This window comes from Dermacentor albipictus, chromosome 1, assembly GCF_038994185.2.
Source record: "Dermacentor albipictus isolate Rhodes 1998 colony chromosome 1, USDA_Dalb.pri_finalv2, whole genome shotgun sequence".
NCBI lineage: Eukaryota > Metazoa > Arthropoda > Arachnida > Ixodida > Ixodidae > Dermacentor > Dermacentor albipictus.
The window spans coordinates 185,872,911-185,895,476 of NC_091821.1; the positions used below are offsets into that span (position 1 = coordinate 185,872,911).

Here is a 22,566-nt window from a genome sequence, read left to right on the forward strand (position 1 = left end):
TTTTTTCGGGATGACGGGACTGAAGTGTAGCGCGTGGCATGCAAAGTAGGCGGATGTGAAGATCCGCGCGCCATCGCCGCTTTTAAACGGGCATGCAGGGGATTCGGTCTGATAGTGCTCGGGCTAATTGCAACGACAAAGGTTGGCCAGAATAAACTGAAGCGTGCGCAGCGAAATCAGCGTATAACTGTGAACATGGAAGTGGAACAGGAAGTTCAATGATGCGCAAACAAGAAGAAACAGGAAGCGCGGGCAGAGGAGATGTGAACACTTCGTATTGCCTACGCGAACGAGGAAGAAAACAACCGGATAAATAATAACGAATTGAAACAAAGGCAATGACTAGGCAGCTGTCACTAGAAATTTCGAATAGTTCACACACGTTACTCACGTACTTGCACAGCAAGTTCAACAACTCATGCGTATCTCCATCGGCAGCTGTCTGATGCGTTTGCAAGTTGGCGTTCGTTATAGTAACTGTGGCGTTTGCAGGAGCTTGAAGGGGTGAGGAAAAAATGACGCTGCTATACATGTTGTATATGCTGAAGGGCTTGGATAGCTGCGGATATCCATGGATAGCTGCCACAAAAAGGGAATGTTCCTCGTCAAGAAGTATTGGCTAATGCACGTCCTGCGGTTCGTGTCTTTGCAGTCGCTCTTGATGATTCATCTGGCCTGCGTGCACGTTGTAGTCGGTAAAAGTATGTGTATCAACCGAAGCACAGACACCGCGCGTTGACTTGAAATTATTTACAAGCAAAAACGTAAACACCACGATGGTGATACGTGTCACGAGACAGACATGCGTTGGGTGCACAACCGAAGCACGCAATACTTAACCAAGAGTGGGGTGCCATAACGAATTCCCGTGCGACAAAATACGCAGCTGAAACAAGCAAACAAACAAACAAACAAACAAGGTAGAGAGAGAAAGGGAGAGAGAGAGGAATATAAGGAAGGCAGGGATGTTAACACGTCAAGAGTGTTGTTGGCTACCCTACGCTGGGCGAAGGGAGAAGGGGAAGAGAGAGAGAGAGAGAGAGAGACGCGCACAGACAGTCATTGAGTCAGAGCCGCTCGTGCAAACCAGACGTTCTCAGAAAGCACAAAAGTGCCTTCACTGCCTTCCGAGCCAATGATCGGTGGGGACGGTGCTTTAGTACTGTCTGTTCACTCAGAGGACGATCATCTAGTTTCCTCAATCTGTTGGACAAAGATTGTCTTTGTGCTTGAAATTGAGGACAGTGGCACAATAAGTGGTCAATGTTCTCCTCGCATCCGCAAACATCACATGCAGGACTATCAGCTACTCCAAATAATGCTGATTAAGCTTTCGTGAAGGCAACTCTCACCCACAACCGACACAGAAGAGATGCATCGCGTCGGTGTAGTCCGGCCGGAGGTCTGAGTTGCAGTGAAGGGTTTAGTCTGTGCAGTCTGGTGCGCCTTGTATGTGCGGTATTCCACTCCGCTAAGGAGAGCGTGTGTGCTACGATGCGAAGTTGTCTCGCAGCGTTGGTCCTTGAGAGAGGAATGGGAACGCAGCGGTCTTCTTTGTTTGACGTCCGAGCGACCTTATCTGCGTCATCATTTCCAATGATACCGCAATGACCTGGTATCCATTGAAATAAGATATCATGGCCTTTTTCTCTAGAGTGGTGGACAACTTCCACGATTTCACACGTGAGCTGATCGTGAGTTCCATGTCGGAGACACGACTGCACATATTGACAAACAAACAAACAAACAAACAAACAAACAAACAAACAAACAAACAAACAAACACACGAAATGAAGAAAGCCACGCAATAGCCTGCGGGCATGCCAGCGTCTAGAGCAGCGTCGTGTAATTACAGTGTGTGTAGGCGGAGGAACCAAACTGGCCACAGACCCCACTGACCCACGGCTTGGGGGCACAGCTTGTGTAGAAGGTCCGCTGAACGTTCATCAACCGGTACCAGGAGCCGTTTTCATGGCACCACCTTGTCGAGTAGTCTGCACGAAAACGTAAAGCATGCGTCAGGAAAACAAACAAAAAAAAACGCGAACAAAGAAGAAAGAGAGAAAGATACTTGCCTCTAGGGCCGGGATAACGTAAAACTATTCCAGGCGGGGCCCGAGCCATATTTAGGAATTACGGAGGGCTAATGGCGTATCGTGAATAAAAACAGAGTGGGATAGTTTTATGTTGTCAAGGCCCAGTACATTTTCTTTTATTCCTATAGACTGCGTATAAATCAGCCGTGAGTAGCAATCTCTAATGTAGGGAACAGAATGTATACACAATGTCTCCATGCTAAATGCTGACAGATGGCGACAGCTCGAGATGTTATAAAAATGCTCGTTAGGGAGCCTTCATGCGTGCACATGCGCTCAAGCGCTGGCGTATAGGCGTGCCTGCTCCCCGATGATCGCGTATACCGTGTGTTGGGAGCACGTGAAAGAACCGCAGTCGGGTCGAAATTGATATTCCTCCCCCCTTCCCCACTACGGCGTCTCTCAGCCCGTGTGTTGCTTTGGGGCATTAAAGCCCATAACCCTTTGATGCGAATCGCATTCTTGGCATGGTCAGACCAGGGGCGCTATAACGTAAAGCTATTCCAAACTTTTCTATTCCATCATTTCTGCAATCAGCCCTCCACGATTGGTCAAAATTTTGTCGGGCCACCCCCACTTCGCTTGTCTGTCACGCGACGTCAGCAAAACCGCCAAAGCTCCTCATCTGATATGACTCTCTGATTATGCATTATTAGACCGAACAAAATAAAAATAATTCCTTTTGATTCTACACCTGTTTCACCATCAGCTAACCGCAAATGGTCAAAACCTTTCGGGCTGCGCCCACTTCGCCTGTCTGTCACGCAACGTCACAAAACCGCGAAAGCTCACCGCGTCAAAGTGACGTGTACGCAGTAAAGTTGCATTAATATGCCGAACATAACTGATTTATTTTTTTCGGAATAGCCCGTTCCGAAACGAATAGTAGACGGCTGCCCGCCGATCGCTCAGGCACTGGCTACTCGGAGCTGCCAGGAAGAATGGATTTATTTGCGTATAATAAAATATTTTGCGTGGCAGTATAACGTTGTCGACCCCTTTTAGCACGTACACGACATCGCTCTGCCAACTCTTCTTCGTTGAGTATCCGTTTTAGCTGCAGTTTTACACTGCCGTTGCACGCCTCCGCGATTTTTTACGAGACACCGAAAGCTAACCAAGAAGCGGGCCATGCAGTCGGAGAAACCGGCACCACTTTCCTCATCCGGTTATGTATTTTCACTGCGCTAGCCGGGCCCCACCAAACATTCTCTCCCCTTTTGCATGGTCCTCGCCTTTGGTCAGCCAATTGGTCCCAAGTCCCTAAATAATGATTACTATTGCAGTATAGGTACTTATTCATATTTTTTGTGACGCTTACACTTGTGGTTGAGTATATAGGGTGGTGTTTCGGGGCCATTTGGTACATGATGACAGTGTGATGTCATCGCGTTGTTCTGTGCGCTCCTTTTTTCGAAGTGCTCGGTTTCGAAGTGCTTTCCTCCTCTTTGTCTCTCTCTCTCTCTCTCTTACGATCCAGAAGAATGTAGCTGCACAGATGAATTTTGTGCAGCTGCTATGGCGCTTCTCTGAAGAGTCTGCATAACGTACATGCATGTGGACACTTTCACAATTCCGCTTCCGAACCTTTAAAGTTATGTCCACGCACTTAGTGGTTCATATAGGAGGGTTCTACTCAAATTGAGGACGACGCAACGAGCTATGGAAAGAAGAATGATAGGTGTAACGTTAAGGGATAAGAAAAGAGCAGATTGGGCGAGGGAACAAACGCGAGTTAATGACATCTTAGTTGAAATCAAGAAAAAGAAATGGGCATGGGCAGGACATGTAATGAGGAGGGAAGATAACCGATGGTCATTAAGGGTTACGGACTGGATCCCAAGGGAAGGGAAGCGTAGCAGGGGGCGGCAGAAAGTTAGGTGGGCGGATGAGATTAAGAAGTTTGCAGGCACGGCATGGCCACAATTAGTACATGACCGGGGTTGTTGGAGAAGTATGGGAGAGGCCTTTGCCCTGCAGTGGGCGTAACAAGGCTGATGATGATGATGATGATGACTTAGTGGTTTTTATATGTTATTCATTTCTTACAGGTGCGCGAGGCAAGAATTAAGGTCTGAATCCGAGCTAGCTAGCAAGGCGAAATCTTTTGGTGGGAACGGTGCAAGGGAACAGAGTTGTGTGTGTGTGTGTGTGTGTGTGTGTGTGTGTGTGTGTGTGTGTGTGTGTGTGTGTGTGTGTGTGTGTGTGTGTGTGTGCGTGCGTGCGTGTGCGTGTGTGTGTGTGTTTGCGTGCGTGCGTGCGTGCGTTCGTTCGTGCGTGCGTGTGCGCGTGTGTGTGGCAAAGTTGCGGTTCCAATGCCGTCCAATACACTCAATTCAGAGCTCCCAACTACAGCGTTCCTAATAGCCAAGCTGTGGTTTCGGGAAGTAACAACACGGGAATTACTATGTTGTACTGGGAGAGGCGCCCTCTACGCTTGGACTTACATTCGCAGTGAGGTTTCGAGTAGATGTAGAGAACCCGTGGGCAGACCTTTGATACGTTCCTGTTAACGTCGGTATCTTCGTAGCACGTGAGGCCATCCCACGTGCGATTGCAAAATATTCCGTCTGAAAAAAAAAAGAAATAGAAGTCAGAAAAACACCTACAATAATTTTCTGCGTGGCACGCTACTTTCTGTCGGCCATCGAAAGCAAAAGTAACCTCGCCATTACTTTGATATAAACCTGCGCTTCTCTGTCTCCTGGCACCATTTCTTTAACATGTACACTACGGAGTACGTGTAATTACGAAGTAGCCTTGCTTGCTTTAGGCTGCAGTGTTCGGCAAATAAAGAAACTCGCGTCTCCCGAAACACGACGCCAGGGTGTACGTTGACGTGACGGCTCCAGAATTTGCTGCCCAAACTATGGAATGTATTTTCGTGGGCCAGCGCGGTGTCGCCCGGCATATAGGCGCGTTCATTTTGTACCACACGACAACCACCTTGTTACATATATGGATCCAATGTGCACAACGCGGGTTGTCCGAATTAAGCGAGTAAAACATTCGAAGCTATAGATTAGAGCGCCACCAACTCGCAGTGCATGTAACACTTATTACCCGCCGACCTTAGCCGAAAATAGTAGGCCAGAAGACCCGAATAAAGCGCGCAAAAAAACCCTTTCAGCACACGCATCTGTGCGACAGCAGTCGACCGAGCGCGTGCCCACCAAGAAAGCCCGCGTACGGAGGCCGGCAGGCATGCTCACCCGTTCTCCGCGGTGTGTCCAGCATGTAATTACAGCAGGCGATGGCCTCACGGACGCAGTTTGCCCAGAGACGTCCGATGGCCTTGGTGCGGAAGGCCAAGAAGAGCGGGCTGTTCTCGTCATTGATGTCGGGTAAGTGGCAGTCCTCTTCGTTCGGCGGTCGCGCATCAGTAGTGCAGTTCAAGCAGATCTTGGGGAAACCGACTTTGTAGCACACCCTGCGCAGTCGCGCCTTATTCTGATTTCACCGAGGGCACAAATCCAGCGGTTAAATGCACGCACTAAGACAGCGAAGGCAAACACAGTAGGCTCCCGTTAATACAAATCCGGCTGTAGGCGGAATTTTCGTATATAACGAACAATTTGTGAATATTTGTTCGCTTTCCTTCAAGGCTTCACAATTCAAAAACTGCTCAAGGCCTGCGGGTTGCAGGCCTAAAAAAAACCTGTAAATTTGTGTTAGTGCATTTTTATTCGTGCTTATGTAAGTGTGTGTTGTTTATCTGTGCTGGGTGTTTTTCATCTCGCTCCTTTTATTTCATCCCTAACCATATCAACTGAAATAGCATGCAAGGCTTGCCGCGAGGTTAACCACTCGCGGTATCATTACACACACACACACACACACACACACACACACACACACACACACACACACACACACACACACACACACACACGCACACACGCACACACACAAACACACACACACTCTCTCTCTCTCTTTCTCAAAGCTAGCGGGAACAAAAACCAACTTTTGTGGAGCCACACGGGCCGCACTTTAGTGTGTAAGTCGTGTCATTTAACCCAAACATATTGGGAAAGCGCGTGTTCGATTCAATCATGGACTCTTAGCCAATAATGCGGTCTTGGCGTTGGTAACTTGACGAATATATTGGGTGGTCTTGCGCCTTTCTTATCTGCTGCATGCCTAGAAGCCATATCAGACGCCTCCACACCTTTTTATTGCGATAGCAATTCTACGGACACTCCAGGCGTATATCTGCCGTCGCAGTCGCCGTGTGGTTCCGTATGAAGTCCAAGGGTGATAAAATCGTCGCCGCGCGCCGTACGCTGTATGTGCCAGTGAAAGCGTGCGCGAGTGAACCGGCGTTCGCGGCTCAATCTCGCGCACGCAAGGGAGGGAAGCGGGAAGGAAGCGCGCCGTCTTCCGTCGCGCGCGACGCTCCGGGGGTAGGGTAGGACGGCGGGTGGGAGGGAGCGCTCTACTCCGAGCGACCCGGGAGGCCGCACGAGCCCGGCCTGGCCGCTGTATCTTGAAAAGTCATTTGCTACGGGGACACAGTCCGCTGCGCGCTGTTTTTTCGCGGCTTAGTTCGCGTTGATGCGAGACGCAGTACGAATGTCAATTCGCTCGCTGCTGCTGCCGCGCTTCCTCACTCCAGCGTTCTGACAGCGAGTTTCCGCGGTTATCGATTGAGATGTGTTCATGTTCGCTTGTGGGCGCATGACACCATGCTTGTTAATCTAGTTAATATGCCTACATATGTTTATGAGTTTATACGGCTGATAAAACTACTAACCTTACATCTTATAGCTTTCCACTAATTTGCCATCGCAATCAATGCTTCGCCTTTCAATCGAAACTGCGACTTTTTTGTTCTATTATTGCGATAGAAATTATATGGACACTACAGGCGCATTTCTGCCGTCGTCACCGTAATGCTCCGTATAACATACAAAGGTGATAACATCGCCTCCGCGCGCCGTATGCTGTATGTACTAGTGAAAGCGTGCGAGGGTGAGCTTACGATGGCGGCTCAATCTCGCGCGCTCAAGGGAGGAAAACGAGGAGGAAGCGCGCCGTCTTCCGTCGCGCGCAAGGGACCGGGGGAAGTGGAGGCGGGGCGTTCTACTCCGGCGGCTGCATGATGCTTATGGCGAGGCCGCGCGCGACCGCACTGGCTCTATCTTGAAAGCGATCTGCAATTGGGACAATGTGCTGAATGCTGATAGCTTCTTATGCGTTGCTTTCGCGGCTTAGTTCGCGTTGAAGCGAGAGGCAGCACGAAGGCCAATTCTCTCGCTGCTGCTGCCGCGCTTTCACACTCCAGCGTTTTGACAGCGAGTTTCCGCGGTCATCGAGTGAGATGTGTTCATGTTTGCTTATGCACGCGTGACACCATGCTTGTTAATTTATCATTATGAAACATGGTTCCAGCGCACAAGTAAACACGGACATCTACATAAAGCCCCATACAAGTTTTAGTATGGAGTAGTGTAATTCGATTTCTGTGGATCGCTTCTTTAAGACGAACTTCTGATAAAAGGAACACATTTTCATGGTGACTTCGAGTTCGTGTTTACGGGAGTCTACTGCAGATAACGGGGACAGTGGTGAGCTGGTGAATGGATAACAACTTTGCGAAATCGCTGGCGGCGTTCACAGCGCTCTAGCCCCGACATTTTGGCATTGCTCCGATTTCTAAAATCGGCTGGCCTAAGTGACCGTTTGCAGACGAGCACTAGGCGTGTGCGGACGCCCAGTGCTCGCCTCCCTTGCTCTTTAAATCTTGCTCTTTATTCCCTTAAACCACATCTCAGTGAAGGACATGGCAAACCGGAAGTGCATCTGGTGTCTGCCTGACTTCCCTGCCATTCCTGCTCTCATGCGCTCTTTCTCTCGTCGTGCCGTAGGTGAGGAGTGGACCATGGCGATTTTCGCTATTCGAACTGATAAAAGCATCCCGGCACTGGTCAGAAGGCATTCTGGAATGTCCACAGAAATGCCTTGAACATCGACAGTGTATACGCCCGTTCCCCATACGCGCTGCTTAGTTACCATGTACTCGGGCCTTTAGGTCTGAGAAAATGTCTGCGCCCTCCGCTTCTATAAGGTGGGCTGAAGCCGTTGGTACTTTATACAAGGGCGAATCATAAAGGCTGTGCCCCCACTTTTTATTGGGCAAAATAATGTACACGCAGGTAATTACAAATATACGTACTATACTACTTACCCTACACTATTTTTGCACATGGTCCCCACACCAGTTCAGACCATCTGTCACATCGCAGCACTAAACTTGAGATGCCCCTGTGCCATGTTGTCGTCAGTTGGCGATGCATGCGGCCTCCCCGAACGCACATTGTCATGCAACTCACAACATCGCCATCTCACACTTCTCAAAGCGAGACACCTTTCCCCATACTTGAGCTGCATTTCTCTGTGGATTTCGACGGACGTTCGTCCTTCGCTTCATAGAAAACGAACCACACTTTGTTGCTCGTACGCCGTGGACGTGTGAAGCACAACCGCCATCTTCAACAACTGACAGCAGCGCTGCGCCGCGGAGCTACCGGGAGATAAGGCATGGCCGGTCCAAGAAAGGCCCACCGCTGGGAATGGATATGTTGACTTCGCATTTACAGCCGTAATTTGGTAAAAAAAAAAGAGGGGCAAAGACTTTCTGATTCACCTTCGTACCTTTACCTACCGCCATATACGGTGACATGCGCAAATGTGTTATGCAGGGAAACTGCGTTCTAGCAATGGTGCATTCACTGCAACAGCGTAATTAAGCATCGTCGACAGAGCTGTCATGTTTAATGGCCCTTGGCTACATGCACGCAAGCATACTGTTCGCTCACGCTCTGTCTCAGCCTGTGCGGTGCTTAAAATGCCTGGAGCCCTTCCCATATTATCCAAAGACGCGTTTACTTGTGAAGGATAAATATTGCTATCGCGCTTACATAAAACGCGGCGATGGCAAATGTCACTTTTTAAACTGCAACAGAGACGTCAACCATGCAGCGACGTCAATAAGAACTAGAAACGACTGCAACTTTCAGTTAAAGGTGTATGACGTCGCAGGGTTCGCGAACAAACACACGGGCCCACATTGCGACGAGATAGCTTGAACGGCCATAGCCTCACCACGGCTTTCAACGCTTTCTCCACCACGTTTTTCGCGCAGTGCTCCGAGTATTCAAGGAAGCGTGCTCAAATGCGATAACAGGCAAATGCGAAAGCCCTTCACCTCAAGTTACTTGTACTCCAAGTTGTTTGCACTGTATGCAGTGTGCAGCATCTTGATGCACTCGGTCGCTTCAGCAGTACAATATCTTCGCCGAACGCCATGCCTCCCAGTTGGCGAACGGCGCTTCTTTACGCGACGGTTGTGTGGATGGCGGTCCACTAACAGCCAAGGAGTCGTACAGGCGCACTTTGCTTTGTTCCAGCGCATTATAACTTTCCCTGGCAGTATGCATCGATTGCGATAGCAAATTAGGGTATAGCTAGCTATACGAAGTAAGGATAGCAGTTTATCGGCCGTTGTTAGATATGGAGCTGTTTCCTGCGATTACTTCGAGTTCCCCAAACCACTTCGAGTCGCAGCACAGCTAATTGAGGAATGCCGAAGCAGGAAAGCACATTCCAGAGGAGCGGCCGAGCAAACAAGTTTAGGGCAACAAGTTCACGTGCCAACAAGTTCGTGTGCCGCCGGGATTAGCAGGTGGGCCTCCGACAATGGAGCATGAGCAGCCCTCCCCTTCTCCTCGTTAGAAGTGCATTGCCAGTCTGCGAGGCAAGACCACAGAGAGCCGCCAGGTGTGACACCGCGACACGGGCGCCTACCATTGGCTGAAAGTGGCGTCATCGGAGCGGACTCTCCCATTGGTCAAACATGACGTGACTTACAGTGCTCGAAGGGTTTATAAGAAGCCTTCCAGAGAGACCTGAGCATTCTGGAGCATGCCCTGATTCCCCGATTCACCTCTCTCGAACTTCTTGCCGCGGGCCGCAGCGTCCGAGTTGCTGCCGGCCCGTAATGTCTGTACGACTGTTACTTGACGCTCACCTCTCTGTATATAATGTAGAATAAACCCTCCCAAGTTTGGTTTTTTCATCCCGACGTCCGTCCTCCAACCCCTACATCTGGTTGGCAGCGGTAGGATCGCCTCCGAATGCATCAGCTGGTGGCAGCGCTACGTATCAACCTTCGTCGAGAGAGATCCTAAGGAACCGGGAAGAGCGAAGAAGAGAGAGCCTTCGTCGAAAGAGGTCCGAAGAAACTGGGAGTAGCGAAGAAGGAGCGAGCCTTCGACCCAGAGAGTCCGGAGGAACCGGGAACAGCGGACGAATGAACCGGATGGCAGGGTGCTGCAACCGTAAGTGAGCGCGTGGTTTTTTTCCTTATGATTCGCCAGACTCAAAGGTTGTGTGTTCAATTTTGATAGTTCTGGGAATCGGGAATTTGTTGCATTGTGTGTTTGCACAAATTAATTAAGGAAAACAGTTTTAACCACCTGTCGGGGCAGCTGCCATGGATCTTAGAAGGTTGACGAGGTTAGACTTGTTGTTGGTGTGCGACGATTTGGGAGTTGAGGCGGACGAACGGATGAAAACGCCAGCTATCATAAAGGCGATTAATGATAGTGGCAATGATGACAAAAGCATTGAGCTTGCTTGGGAGGTGATACAGGAGCCACGGGAGCGTGTGCGTCGTGTACGTTTGCGAGAGCGTCGTGAGCTTAGGAGTGAGCGTCAGCGTGAAGAACGCGAGAATGAACGGAAGCATGAGCTTCAAGAACTTACTCTTAGGTGTGAGCGTCACGGACGTGAGAATGAACGCGAACGTGAGCGAGAGGAAAAGTATGAGAGAGAGAAGGCAGCACTGATCAAAGAGATACAGTATTGTGATCAGTTATTGGCACAGAGACAACGGCTGTCTGAGAATTCTGTAGGTAGTACAGAGCGAAAGAATGAGGAAGTGTCTAGCGGACTTTCGCCAAAAGCCGACGAGAAGAGTAGTGCCTGTGAGATTGGCTGCCGACTCATAAGTGAAGGGAAAAGGCTAGCTGCTAACGATGCCTTAGTGGCAACAGAGGCCGTTAAAGGCCGCAAGGAGAGCGACGAGGTGCTGTGCCAACAGATGACTGTAGAGACAGCTAGGCCAGCTGCGAACAAATTGGCACAGTTACCGCGTGTGTGCGTCGCTGTTAATGTTAGCGAGGTTGCTAGCGAAGGAAAGGGTACTTCTGACCCGACAGAAGCGAGCACCCATGTAGAGCCAGATCTGCGTGCAGAAGTGAAGTGCGAGCTGGACGATGCAGTTGAGAGTAGTTCTCGGGATGGCGAGCTCCGTAGTCCACAAGAGAACAACTGCATTGTTCAGGGATCGGTGCGGCTCTCCGCCAGTCTAGATGGCCTAGATAGGGATGATTCAGTTAATCATTCGGACTGTGCGCGTGAAACAGCGATCGATACCGACGGGCTGTGTGCCGATGCACAGCGTGAGCTGGGCAATGTAGTAGAGGGCAGTTCGCAAGAGTGCGAGTTGTCTTACTCGAGTAAAGCCTGCTGCATTGTGCCAGAGTCGGTTGAGCTGTCCGCCAGTCGAGGCAGAGAGAGTGTTGATTTAAGTGAGAATCACTCAGACTGTGCGGGTAAGAGACCGATCCGGGCCGACGAAATGTGTACCGGCCAGCACGAGGCACGAGAAGGCGACATGAAGGCGAGTGCAAAGAGAAAGCGCCGTAAAAAGAAGCGCGGTAAAGACCGAAAGTCGGTAATTAATGTAGCGCCGCCAAAAATGGCGAGAAACCCAAAAGGGCAGGGCGCGAGGAAGAAGGTGCGGTCGTCTAGGACGATGTTGACGCATCCAGAACGTTCGAGCCACCGGTCAAAGGGGGACCGCGAAGAATGTTCTGCACGAACGCGGACAGAGGGCACGAGGCTGTTAAACTCCTCGTCGTTCCGTAGTTCTTTTCATAGCTCAGCGTGCAGTTCGAAGAAACGCAAGGTGGCAGGACGAGACCAGGTGGGGAGTAGCGACGCGGTCAATCGAGTTTGTGTTGAAAGCGGGGCGCGAGGACGCAAATTGGCAGGAGACCGTAACGTCTTGGGGGAGCTGATAGTGAATCAGCCCTTTTGTGTTTCCTCGGCAGCCAGAGTAGTTTTCAAGCCGCGACCAGCTCGGGGACGGCTCAGAGTATGAGTCAGACATAAGCGTTTGGAAAGGGAGGCCAGGAGCGCTTCCGTAGAAATGAAGTCTTGTTTTTTATTTTTGAGCATCGGAAAGTTTTTCGCGATTTGAGACTAGGATTTCTTTCAATATGTAAACGTATGAGCTTTGTTTGTGTTTTCGTTCGAGAAGCTCGAGATTTGAAAGATGCGTTTTAGGTAAACCTGTAGTCTCGCGAGGTGCTCATTAATAAGTAGATAGGTTTTTTTGTGTGTGTGTGAGTAACCTGAGGGTCAAGGTTATTGTTGAGAGGCCTATCGTAACGCGCGTGTGTTTTATTTAACCTTCTTTCTTTTTAAGTGTTGAATTTTCTGAGGTTAAGCGCGTAGATTCTCAGTGAGTGCATAATTTGCACGGAGAAGCGTTCTTAGTTCCATTAGCGCATGTCCTGTGTGGACGGAAAGGAAGCAGATTTATGACTGGGTTGCTCGTGTGTTGAGGGCAGCCGTATTCTGACTTCTCTGATAAGTATGCGTGGAACAAAGTCCCGCAAGTTTAATTGTTCGTTTACGTCACGTGTCCTGTAGGACTTTCAGGGAAGAAACGTGAGTAAGCGTAAATGAAAAGTTTGCCTACAACGCAAGTACGCGTTTTGTTTAGTGACCACAAGGCTAGTGCGCTTGTGATTACGTACTTGTGAGGTTGACCAGATTGTTCAGTGGCACCATTACGTGCGATAGGTACGCCACTGCGATAGATTGGAAACATGCTGTTCGTGTAGTTAGGCCACTTAAGTTATGGTCGGCTGTTTTCATTTGTTGTTTGCATCGTCAACGACCCTTTTGTTTTGCAACAACAATAGTACTCTGGTCTTGTCGGCATTCGAGGAGAAATGGATAGCTGTTTGGAAGGGTGGTTGGAACTGCTTTGTCAAAATTGGGGAACTAAAAGATCAGGGTTGATTTTGACTCAGTAATTAATAGCCTGGTGAGTCAGGGGTGAAGAGCCTGCGCTTACGCGTGGTGCAGCGCTGTGTTGTTTGTTTGTTTGACGTCTGTTCTCCAGGGCCAAGGATCCCGAAGTTCGTCAAACGTGGCTCGACCACAGTACCCTGCAGCTTCTATCAGCGTTCCTCATGACCAGCGAATTGAGTTCACCGGCCATTCAGAACTACCGGGGCGAGGACGAGCTGTTAGATATGGAGCTGTTTCCTGCGATTACTTCGAGTTCCCCAAACCACTTCGAGTCGCAGCACAGCTAATTGAGGAATGCCGAAGCAGGAAAGCACATTCCAGAGGAGCGGCCGAGCAAACAAGTTTAGGGCAACAAGTTCACGTGCCAACAAGTTCGTGTGCCGCCGGGATTAGCAGGTGGGCCTCCGACAATGGAGCATGAGCAGCCCTCCCCTTCTCCTCGTTAGAAGTGCATTGCCAGTCTGCGAGGCAAGACCACAGAGAGCCGCCAGGTGTGACACCGCGACACGGGCGCCTACCATTGGCTGAAAGTGGCGTCATCGGAGCGGACTCTCCCATTGGTCAAACATCACGTGACTTACAGTGCTCGAAGGGTTTATAAGAAGCCTTCCAGAGAGACCTGAGCATGCTGGGATATGCCCTGATTCCCTGATTCACCTCTCTCGAACTTCTTGCCGCGGGCCGCAGCGTCCGAGTTGCTGCTGGCCCGTAATGTCAGTACAACTGTTAATTGACGCTCACCTCTCTGTATATAATGTAGAATAAATCCCCCAAGTTGTGGTTTTTCATCCCGGAGTCCGTCCCTCAACCCCTACACCGTATAAACTTGTAAGCATAGGCATACTTGCTAAATTAACAAGCTTGTGTCACGCGCGCACAAGCAAACATGCACACATCTCACTCGATGACAGCGGAAACTCTCAATCAAAACGTTGGAGGAAGCGCGGCAGCAGCAGCGAGCGAAATGACCTTCGTGCTGCGTCTCGCATCAACGCGAACCAAACCACGAAAACACAGCGCGCGGCGGACTGTGTCCCCGTCGCAGATGGCTTTCAAGGTACCGCCCGGGCCGTCCGGAGTAGAACGCGTCCCCCTGCCCCGGAGCCTTGCGCGCGACGGAAGAAGAGGCGTTTCCTCCCCGCTTTCCTCGCTTGCGTGCAGGAGATTGTGCTGCGATCGCCGGCTCACCCTCGCACGCATCCACTTGCAAAGACAGAATACGGCCCGTGGCGACGGTTTTATCGCCCTTGTAAATTATAAAGAACCTCACGGTGACGGCAGGAATGCGTCTGGATCGAGCGCCCATATAAGTGCTATCCCAATAAATAATAATAATAAAAAAAGAGGGTTACACGCCTGCACGGCACACGCAGCACAGTAACAGCAGCGTAAGCTGAAGGCGCGGCTACATTGGAGCTCCATTTTCGGCACCACGCACTACTGGTCTTGGCAGCGAAGCACCCTCGCATCGTTTTCACGAGAGCGATCTAACTGTCCGCCCGGCGTCTACGCTGCACAGCGGTCTACTGAGCCCGATGTTGCCTGGCTGCAACCACGCGCGTAGCTTTACGAATGGCTTCTTCAGGTTCGCCCTTTTCGAGAAGACGCCATAACGCGTACCGAAGAGTAAACACAGGCATCTAGACTACATGATGCACATGCCACATTCCTTGACCCGTGGCACGGTGCGTTCTTCTTTTCTTCTTCTCCCTCCTCAAGACTTCTCTATGTACCTTGCACCGCTACCTATGCAGCTGCTACATGGCGTGCTACCTGATGTAATAACATGCAACCGCAATGCATAAGGTGCACGTATCGACGCTACGCGCCTCGAATCTCACATTGTAAGGCAAGTGGCATGATACGATGCTCATGATGATGATGTTGATTTATTGTCATCCCCTGTGGAACGCGGCGGTGACACAGTCACCTAGCCAGCTTGATTTAATCAGGTACATAATGTATATTTTTTCTAGCATTCTTGTGTACATCTCCTTAAACTTCTTTTTCTTCCTCAAACCTTCCTGAACTGTCTTGTACCGCTGCATGTACATCTGCTACATGACGTTCTACCTGGTGTAATGATATGCAAGTGTAATGAAAAACGCACATGTATCGACGCTACTCAGCGCGCGTGTCACACCGCGTGTCTCCTCGCGCGGTATGTGCACGCGTTTATAGGGCATTTTTCGGCTGCGTACTAGCAAGCGCTGGCCTGGGGAGTCTTACTTTTTTTGGTACTCTTCGCGGAGTCCGTTGGTATACATGTAGCATTCCACGGCGGCCTTCTCGATGAACTTGTCCACAGCGTAGGGGTCTCCGCGGAAGGTGCACGTCCCGTTGTTCTCGTGCTTCTCACTGCGCTCGCCCACTGGCGCGTGGGCCAGGTGGAGACCTTGAAACTCCAGCGACGTACCGGGCAGCGCCTGTAGGCGCGCCAGTGGAACGAGGAGTCACAAAGCGTCATAGCACCCAGCTTCCGGATGCAGAGGCGCTACGTTCTTTCGCATGGAGCATGCGCGGCAAGAAAGAGCTTCACAGCGAATAAACTTCAGGAGACAGGCCGATAGTTTCAATTAAATAATAAAAGTCTGTTGTAGTTGTAGAGGGCGAATAACGCACGTGTTACAGATATATGCGTTTTGCCCGAGGTTTGGAAGAGCCTCATGCAGTAACCTCAAGATGCACCTGTCCTTTGCGGGAAATCATTGCCTGGCTCGCGCATTCCTGTGTTTTTATTCGGCTTCTATCTCTTTCGCTTAACCGATGGTGCGAATGTAGTGATAACCATGGCACCACTTCATCACCAGAATAAAGAACTGTGGGCTTTTGAATGAACATATTAAAATTGAACAACGCCAAATAGGATAGGACACAAAGAACGACGCGCAGTGCTGACTTCCAACGACTATTTCTCTATATGGAAATAGTGGGAAGGATGCCACATGACCACAGACCAGTCACGTTTCCAGTATTGTATGCGTGTATGTGTGCGCGTGTGACTATGAAATGCGAGAAGAGCGCGCACACGCACGCACACATACGTTCTGATATATATATATATATATATATATATATATATATATATATATATATATATATATATATATATATATATATATATATATATATATATATATATATATATATATATATATGGAAGTCCAGTGTCATTGCACTGTTTGGGTTCGTTCAAATCAGGTGGTTGTACGTACGACTAGCAAGCAGGGGCGTTGCATAGATGGCCCTTCCTTTCCAAACACGTTTGCGGTGATACTATATATAGATACTAAATAACATATTCGGAAACCGTTGTAGTGCAGTGCTTGTAAAATGGCGGTGGTATACTCACAAGGAACACCTGGCAGGCGAACGCGAAGATGAGGCAGTACGCCCACCAACGCGACGAGTGGTAAGACATGTCGTCACAAGTCAAAGGAAGGCCCGTGGTCGGCCAGTGATGCTGCGCATCAGGGCAAACGGAACCAAAACGTCCACGCCGGTCTCTGATGCCACGCGTTCATGGTCGCCTTTGGCGCGTAGCTTTGTTCGACGCTGTGCACCGAGGTATGACGTGTCTTCCACGGCCACTGGATCCTGAGTGGAGATATCTTGCCCGCACTGCAATGACGAGGTAATTGCAGTAGTCAGAAAGAGATCAATGTGCCACATAAAACAGTCGGAGATTAGACACCAGCCGTTTGTGACGGAAACTAAGTGATTGAACCCTGCCTCACCCGCACCGCTAGACCATAAACACCCTGAAGTTTAATTGCACAAGCGGATTGATGGTACGAGATCTGTCTGAAAAAAAAAACGAGGTCTGTTTTGTGAACTATGTGTAAAATAATCGTACGATTCTTATGTGACCTATAGTAATATGATGTCTTGGTAGTGTATAATTTCAGCCTTCTGCAAACATTCGACATTTTATAAGATACGTAGTTTAGTAGAGTAGTTTGCTGGGCCAGTTGGTGCATGGTGAACATATAACGGTTTCCAGCAAGTACGGACACGAGGACGAGAAGTAGAAAGGGACAGGTCTTCAGTTGTAAGTCCAGCGTTGTCCTGTCCGTTTCTACTTCTTGTGCTCGGGTCCGTACTTGCTGGAAACCGTTATATGTTTATAAGATACATTCATTTACAGCCTCGTCTTTGCACGGCGTTCCGCTGCGAGGAATGAGAAATGAACCACGAATATGAAGCAACAAATCAACCTAAAATTTGCTGTCCGGTTGAGGAAGACTCCTGGACTTCACATGTCTCGGCAAATGCATGGAGATTATGTCATGTCAAGCACACATGTGTTTGAGCAACACAAGAGGTTCAGAGAAAGGCGCGAGGAAGTGGAAAATGACTCCAGGAGCGGGAAGCCTTCAACAAGCAGAATTGTTGGTAACCTCGAACGAGCAAGGTATCATACGCAGTGAGTTCTTGCCAAAGGGGCAGACAATAATCCAGCAAGTCTATAACAAGACCCCGCGGCGTTTGCGTTGGTCAGTGAGTGAGAAGAGGCGGGTGTTGGGGCAGAACAAATCGCGGCGGCTGCATCGGGACAAGACAAGTCACAACGCCCTCGGTATCCAGCTGATCCTGGCCGAAAGGAACATCGCATTCAAAAAGAATCTCCTTATTCTCCTGGTCCTGTCCCCTGTAAGTATTTCTTTATTTCCCAAGCTGAAGCTAATTATCGCAAGGACCCGTTTTGAAGACATGGAGGCGATGACGATGGTCGTAAAGACGGAGCTGCGGCGTATCGAAGGAGGCTCCTCTTCGGAGGCGGAGTTACTGCGGGTTATTGTGAGTATGGGCGTGGTATCACCCTTAGTCGACGAGGGTGATTTGCTGCTGGGCAGTTTTCAGATTCCCTAGTCGACTAGCCTAGGGAAAACGACGGTATTAAAAGCGGAAAATTAAAACAAAATTAAGACAGTAATGCATCGTCACAAAATCAGGTAGGAAGAAAAATCGTGATTATCAGACATTGAAACACATTCCTCCGGTAACGAAGTTCAGTCTGTCACAGTTTGTGGAAAAAAGGGATTTGGCAAAACGGTGCGTATTACAGCTGTATTCTCGCACCTCCTTTGAGTGGTCGAATCGAGTCGAGACATAAGTTGGCTTTGACAGGAAGTTGCAGTTATCAATACCCGTCTGATTGTAGAAAATACGGTGGGAGAATTTCAGTTTAGCATTTTTTCTTCCAGGGATTAACGTTTCCCAGCCCAGCATTGCTTTTATTTCAGTGATACTTTCAAAAGGGTTGTAATTACTGGAAACGAAGCATGCAGCCTGATTTTGAAGTTTTCCTATTACTGGTATGAAACAGTCCTGATATGGGTCCGAAATCATAGAGGCATGATCGAAGATAGAACTGACCTGCAAAAAATAAAGTGTTTCTTTAACTTCCTTGGACGCTGATTTGAAATTTCTACGAATAAAAAACAACATTTAGTTGCCTTAGATACTGACTGCTGGATGCCACGGTATTTGCACTCTGAGAAGGTTTTTATTGTTGCATTTTCAGCTTTGTACGGTGTTTGAGGTTCGAATGTTTTATTGGAAAAACAGACGTGATTGCACTTATTAATATTCAGATTCATTTGCCAGCGTAGACACCAATTTGCTGTTTTATCAAGGTTTCTCTGCAAGATTGTTACATCTGATGGTGAATTCGTTTCTCTGTAAAGGACACAGTCATCTGCAAATAATTTCAAGGGGGACTGCATGTAATCTACAATGTCATTAATATATATGAAGAATAATAGTGGTCCCAGAACGCTGCCCTGGGGCACTCCTGAATATACTGTTATGTGTAATGAAGTACACCCATTAAGAACCACGTACTGTTTACGACCATTTAGATAGTTACAAATCCAGTTTCGCGTTTCATTGTGTATGTTCAAAGGCATTAACTTAATATAACACGAGTAACCGTTACGAAAACCATGCTGTGAGGCAGTAAAAAAGTTAATAGGTTCAAGGCATTTGAATAACTGACTCTACAATATACGCTCAGAAACCTTGCAGTCCAGGATACTGAAGTTAAGGATATATAGGCCTGTAATTTTCCACCAATTTCTTGTCTCCTGATTTAAAGATGAGATTAACAGCCGCAATTTCCCAGTCCTGTGGAACCAAACCCGTCTCGTACGAGAATTAAATTATGATACAGAGTTATTGTGCAACAATGCCGTGACATTTATTTAGAATACAGGATATAATTCTATCATGACCCATTGATTCAGAGGTGTCCAATTCCCGCAGAAGACAGTCGATACCATGTACATCGATGTTTATTTCAGGCATGCAATGGTCAGAGTCTTAGTTCGGAGAAAGTGATGTGGTCGCGTCAATCACGTCACTGGTTCCTACGAAAACAACGATTTAAAATATAGATTAAACAATTCTACCTTTTCATCGTCGGTCGTTATAGTAATGCCGTTCGACTTTAAGGCGGGAACTAAAATGTCATGGGCTCTACTTGTTTTTATATATTTACAAAAAGCTTTAGGTTTTTTTTTTTCAGGTCTGCGTTCAATCGGGCGAAAAATAATTGACTTCGCTTTCTTGATTCCCAGTTTCAGCGTCCAGTTTGCATTCTTTAAGTGTTGGCGGTTGAGTGAAGCGTTACTATTACAATATTTTTTGTACGCGCTTCTAGCTTTCCGGATCAGTCTACGCAGTTCAAGATTAAACCACGGTTTATTTTTCTTCATGCGATGCGACACAAGACTGAAAGATGAGGCACAAGTGCACTTAGTTATCGCAGTGCACGTGTGGAGCCGGTAAGAGTTGGCTTCTCAAAACAGGAAGCACATCTCCCTGTATACGAATTTATGCGGAATTCGTACACAATTTTTGAGAGGCGTGTACATCGTCATCGCCCGCGCTTGCACTATATACACACATACACAAGCCATAACGATAACCAACGCGGGCTCTCGCGCATCGTGTAAGGTATTTGTAGAAAGCTCCTCGAGGGCGCTTGCAGTGCTTGCAGTGCACTCGTGGGCCATGTTCTCACGGAGGATTTCGAAAAGAGCAGCAACTTCACGCTTAGGGCTTGGGCGCCTTGTTCCTCATCAATGAGTGACCAGACAATGCGAGAGGTTCGTTCGTTCGTCTGAATACTGTCAATGTTATACGTAGTATATATGTAGATACGAGTACAAAACGTTTATAAGCTAATATTTATCATGGCTTTAAAAGCAGGAGCGACTATATTGCCCGCGACGGACGCGGTGAAAGGTTTGCAGATAATATTACAAGCGAGACACGATGGAAGCTATGTACATGGCAGCGATATTGTAGCAATGCCTTCCGCGAGTGGCATACCACTCTTATTATTACCGTTCACAAACGGCTAATCACACAGACCACGCGGGCGGAGCGTCGCTCTTACCACTGACGCAGCGCTAAAAGCGCGAAAATGAATAGCATCGGAAAAGCATCGCTACAATATCGCGGACCACAATTACCAGGAGTTTGAAGTTGCTGTCGACGCGCGAGGAAATGAGGTGCAGATACGAGTTTTATTTCTTTCTTTTAGTGTAAGGCTTAGCATCATATCACCTTGCAACGAACACTTCGTAAATATAGTGCGCGGTAGTTCTGAGTGCCAGCCACAGAGCGTTGTCCTCAGAGTTCTTCTCGCGTGACGATGAGTACACCGGACCGTCGTGAGGCCTGCGCCGGTGCTGCTTACGTACGCAGTTCGTGTATTGTGATGTTCCGCTATACCGTTTTAAGCACACGCAAGTCCCTCCAATATTTAAACGTACACTCTATTCTTTCCGAGCACATACCGCTGTTCTAAAGGTCATGCATCTAAAGTTGGGAGACCGAACATTTGAGAACAATCAATAAACAAAAAACAAGAAAAATCATGCTGAAGCAAGCCAACACATTTTAAGCACTAAAGCTTTCCTTCCAGTTGTACCGATGACGAGCAAATCTGCGCTTGCGTTACGTAACGGGACTTTGTGATATCGGCTTGTAAATTTATTTAGGGCCCTGCGTGCACAAATCTTGCTGTCTAACAAATGAAGCACTGCTGTCTATATGAATAACTCAAAAATAAAGAAACGAAAAAGAAACAAATCTTGATACGCTTACGATAATACGGGCCGATAGAATGCAGGGCCGCGGGGCTGTGATTTTTGTATAGCAATACCTTGTCAGGTGCTAGTCCTTCTCGCGCCGCCCTTCGCGCTTTGTCAGTGGTCAGGGCGACGCCCCGCCCACGTTATCAATGGGATCAGGCGGCTTTAACGGTGGCTGACAAGAGTGGCGCAGAAACGAGCGAAAGGGGTCGCTGAAAAATCGCTACGCCCTAAACGAACTGCATGCAGGGGAAATCCGGCGTCAACCGGCACTTCTTGCAAGGCCGATCCTCCTTGCAGATGTGCCAGGAGCTCGGACACATTCTCTGGCTTACATTTATTTTGTTTTCACGCTTCCAGCAGTTGGAAGGCGCTGTTAAGGGACAACGATACTCTGCACTGCAACATGCGTGGGGTTTACTCGGCAAATCTTATCTCTTGCGGTGCTAATGGGTTTTGCAACTGTCGGCGCGGAGACCCGCTCTCGCGGCGCCGATAACACAGTCCCTTTGCCCCCTGTGCCACCGGTGTTTGCAGAATGAGCTGAATGGGTGTAGGAAGTAAGCGGACCTCCGTCCTATCAGAGTCCACGACTGCGTTTCAGTCGCACTGCGTTAGCCGCAAATGCACAAAGGAAGAAGCCAGAATGTCACATTCGGACAGAATATATCCGATTATTATACCGGGAGTTTCAACGATGACCGCCTCTAAGCAATAAAGATATGGGAAACGAGACATAATGATACTTTTTTTCCAGAACAAGATTCGCAACAAAGACGGACATAATAAAGCACCCTCTCTGGTCACATAGCTGTCAATTTAACTAAACTTCGCTGATTATCTATAGCATTCGAAGTATCAACGTTGTAAGCCCCCCAATACCATTTGGACGTTTAAATAGCTAATAGCGAGCTCATAGCAAAACGGCTTTTAATATCGACGAATCAAAATCCATTTTTTAAAGCACGCCGGTACGAAGGAAGAGTTCCGACTAATTTTCGTCCTGAAGCCGAAACCGAACGCCACAAAAACAAAAGCAAGAAAACATTTCGGCTAGATACCGTTGGCTGGAAAACATGCCTGCCTCCTGACGACCAGCACCAATTACTGCTCGTTTCCTTTTCTGGGTGACATGCAGAAACAGCGTGACGTGCCTTAAGGGTGGGATGATGCGTGTTTCTGACGCGCTCGGTTTTGGTTTAGCGCAGAACACGAGTCTGAACTCTTCGTGCAAAAGTGATAAGGACATGAC

The 22,566-nt window shown here is 48.6% G+C and overlaps 1 protein-coding gene across 3 annotated transcripts in view; it reads right to left on the reverse strand.

Moving 5' to 3' along the window:
• The window catches only part of LOC135921929 (calcitonin gene-related peptide type 1 receptor-like), a 69,201-nt gene that overhangs the window by 26,069 nt on the left and 20,566 nt on the right, over window positions 1-22,566 (reverse strand). For 2 of the 3 annotated variants that reach the window (XM_065456340.2, XM_065456342.1), the window contains 5 exons: window positions 16,562-16,830; window positions 15,439-15,635; window positions 5,310-5,527; window positions 4,545-4,667; window positions 1,892-1,995 (listed from right to left, as the gene is read on the reverse strand). In XM_065456340.2, coding sequence (XP_065312412.1) covers window positions 1,892-1,995; window positions 4,545-4,667; window positions 5,310-5,527; window positions 15,439-15,635; window positions 16,562-16,630 — 711 coding nt within the window. In that variant the 5' untranslated portion in view covers window positions 16,631-16,830. The remainder of the gene's footprint in view (window positions 1-1,891; window positions 1,996-4,544; window positions 4,668-5,309; window positions 5,528-15,438; window positions 15,636-16,561; window positions 16,831-22,566) is intronic. The other variant, XM_065456341.2, reaches the window with a different exon arrangement.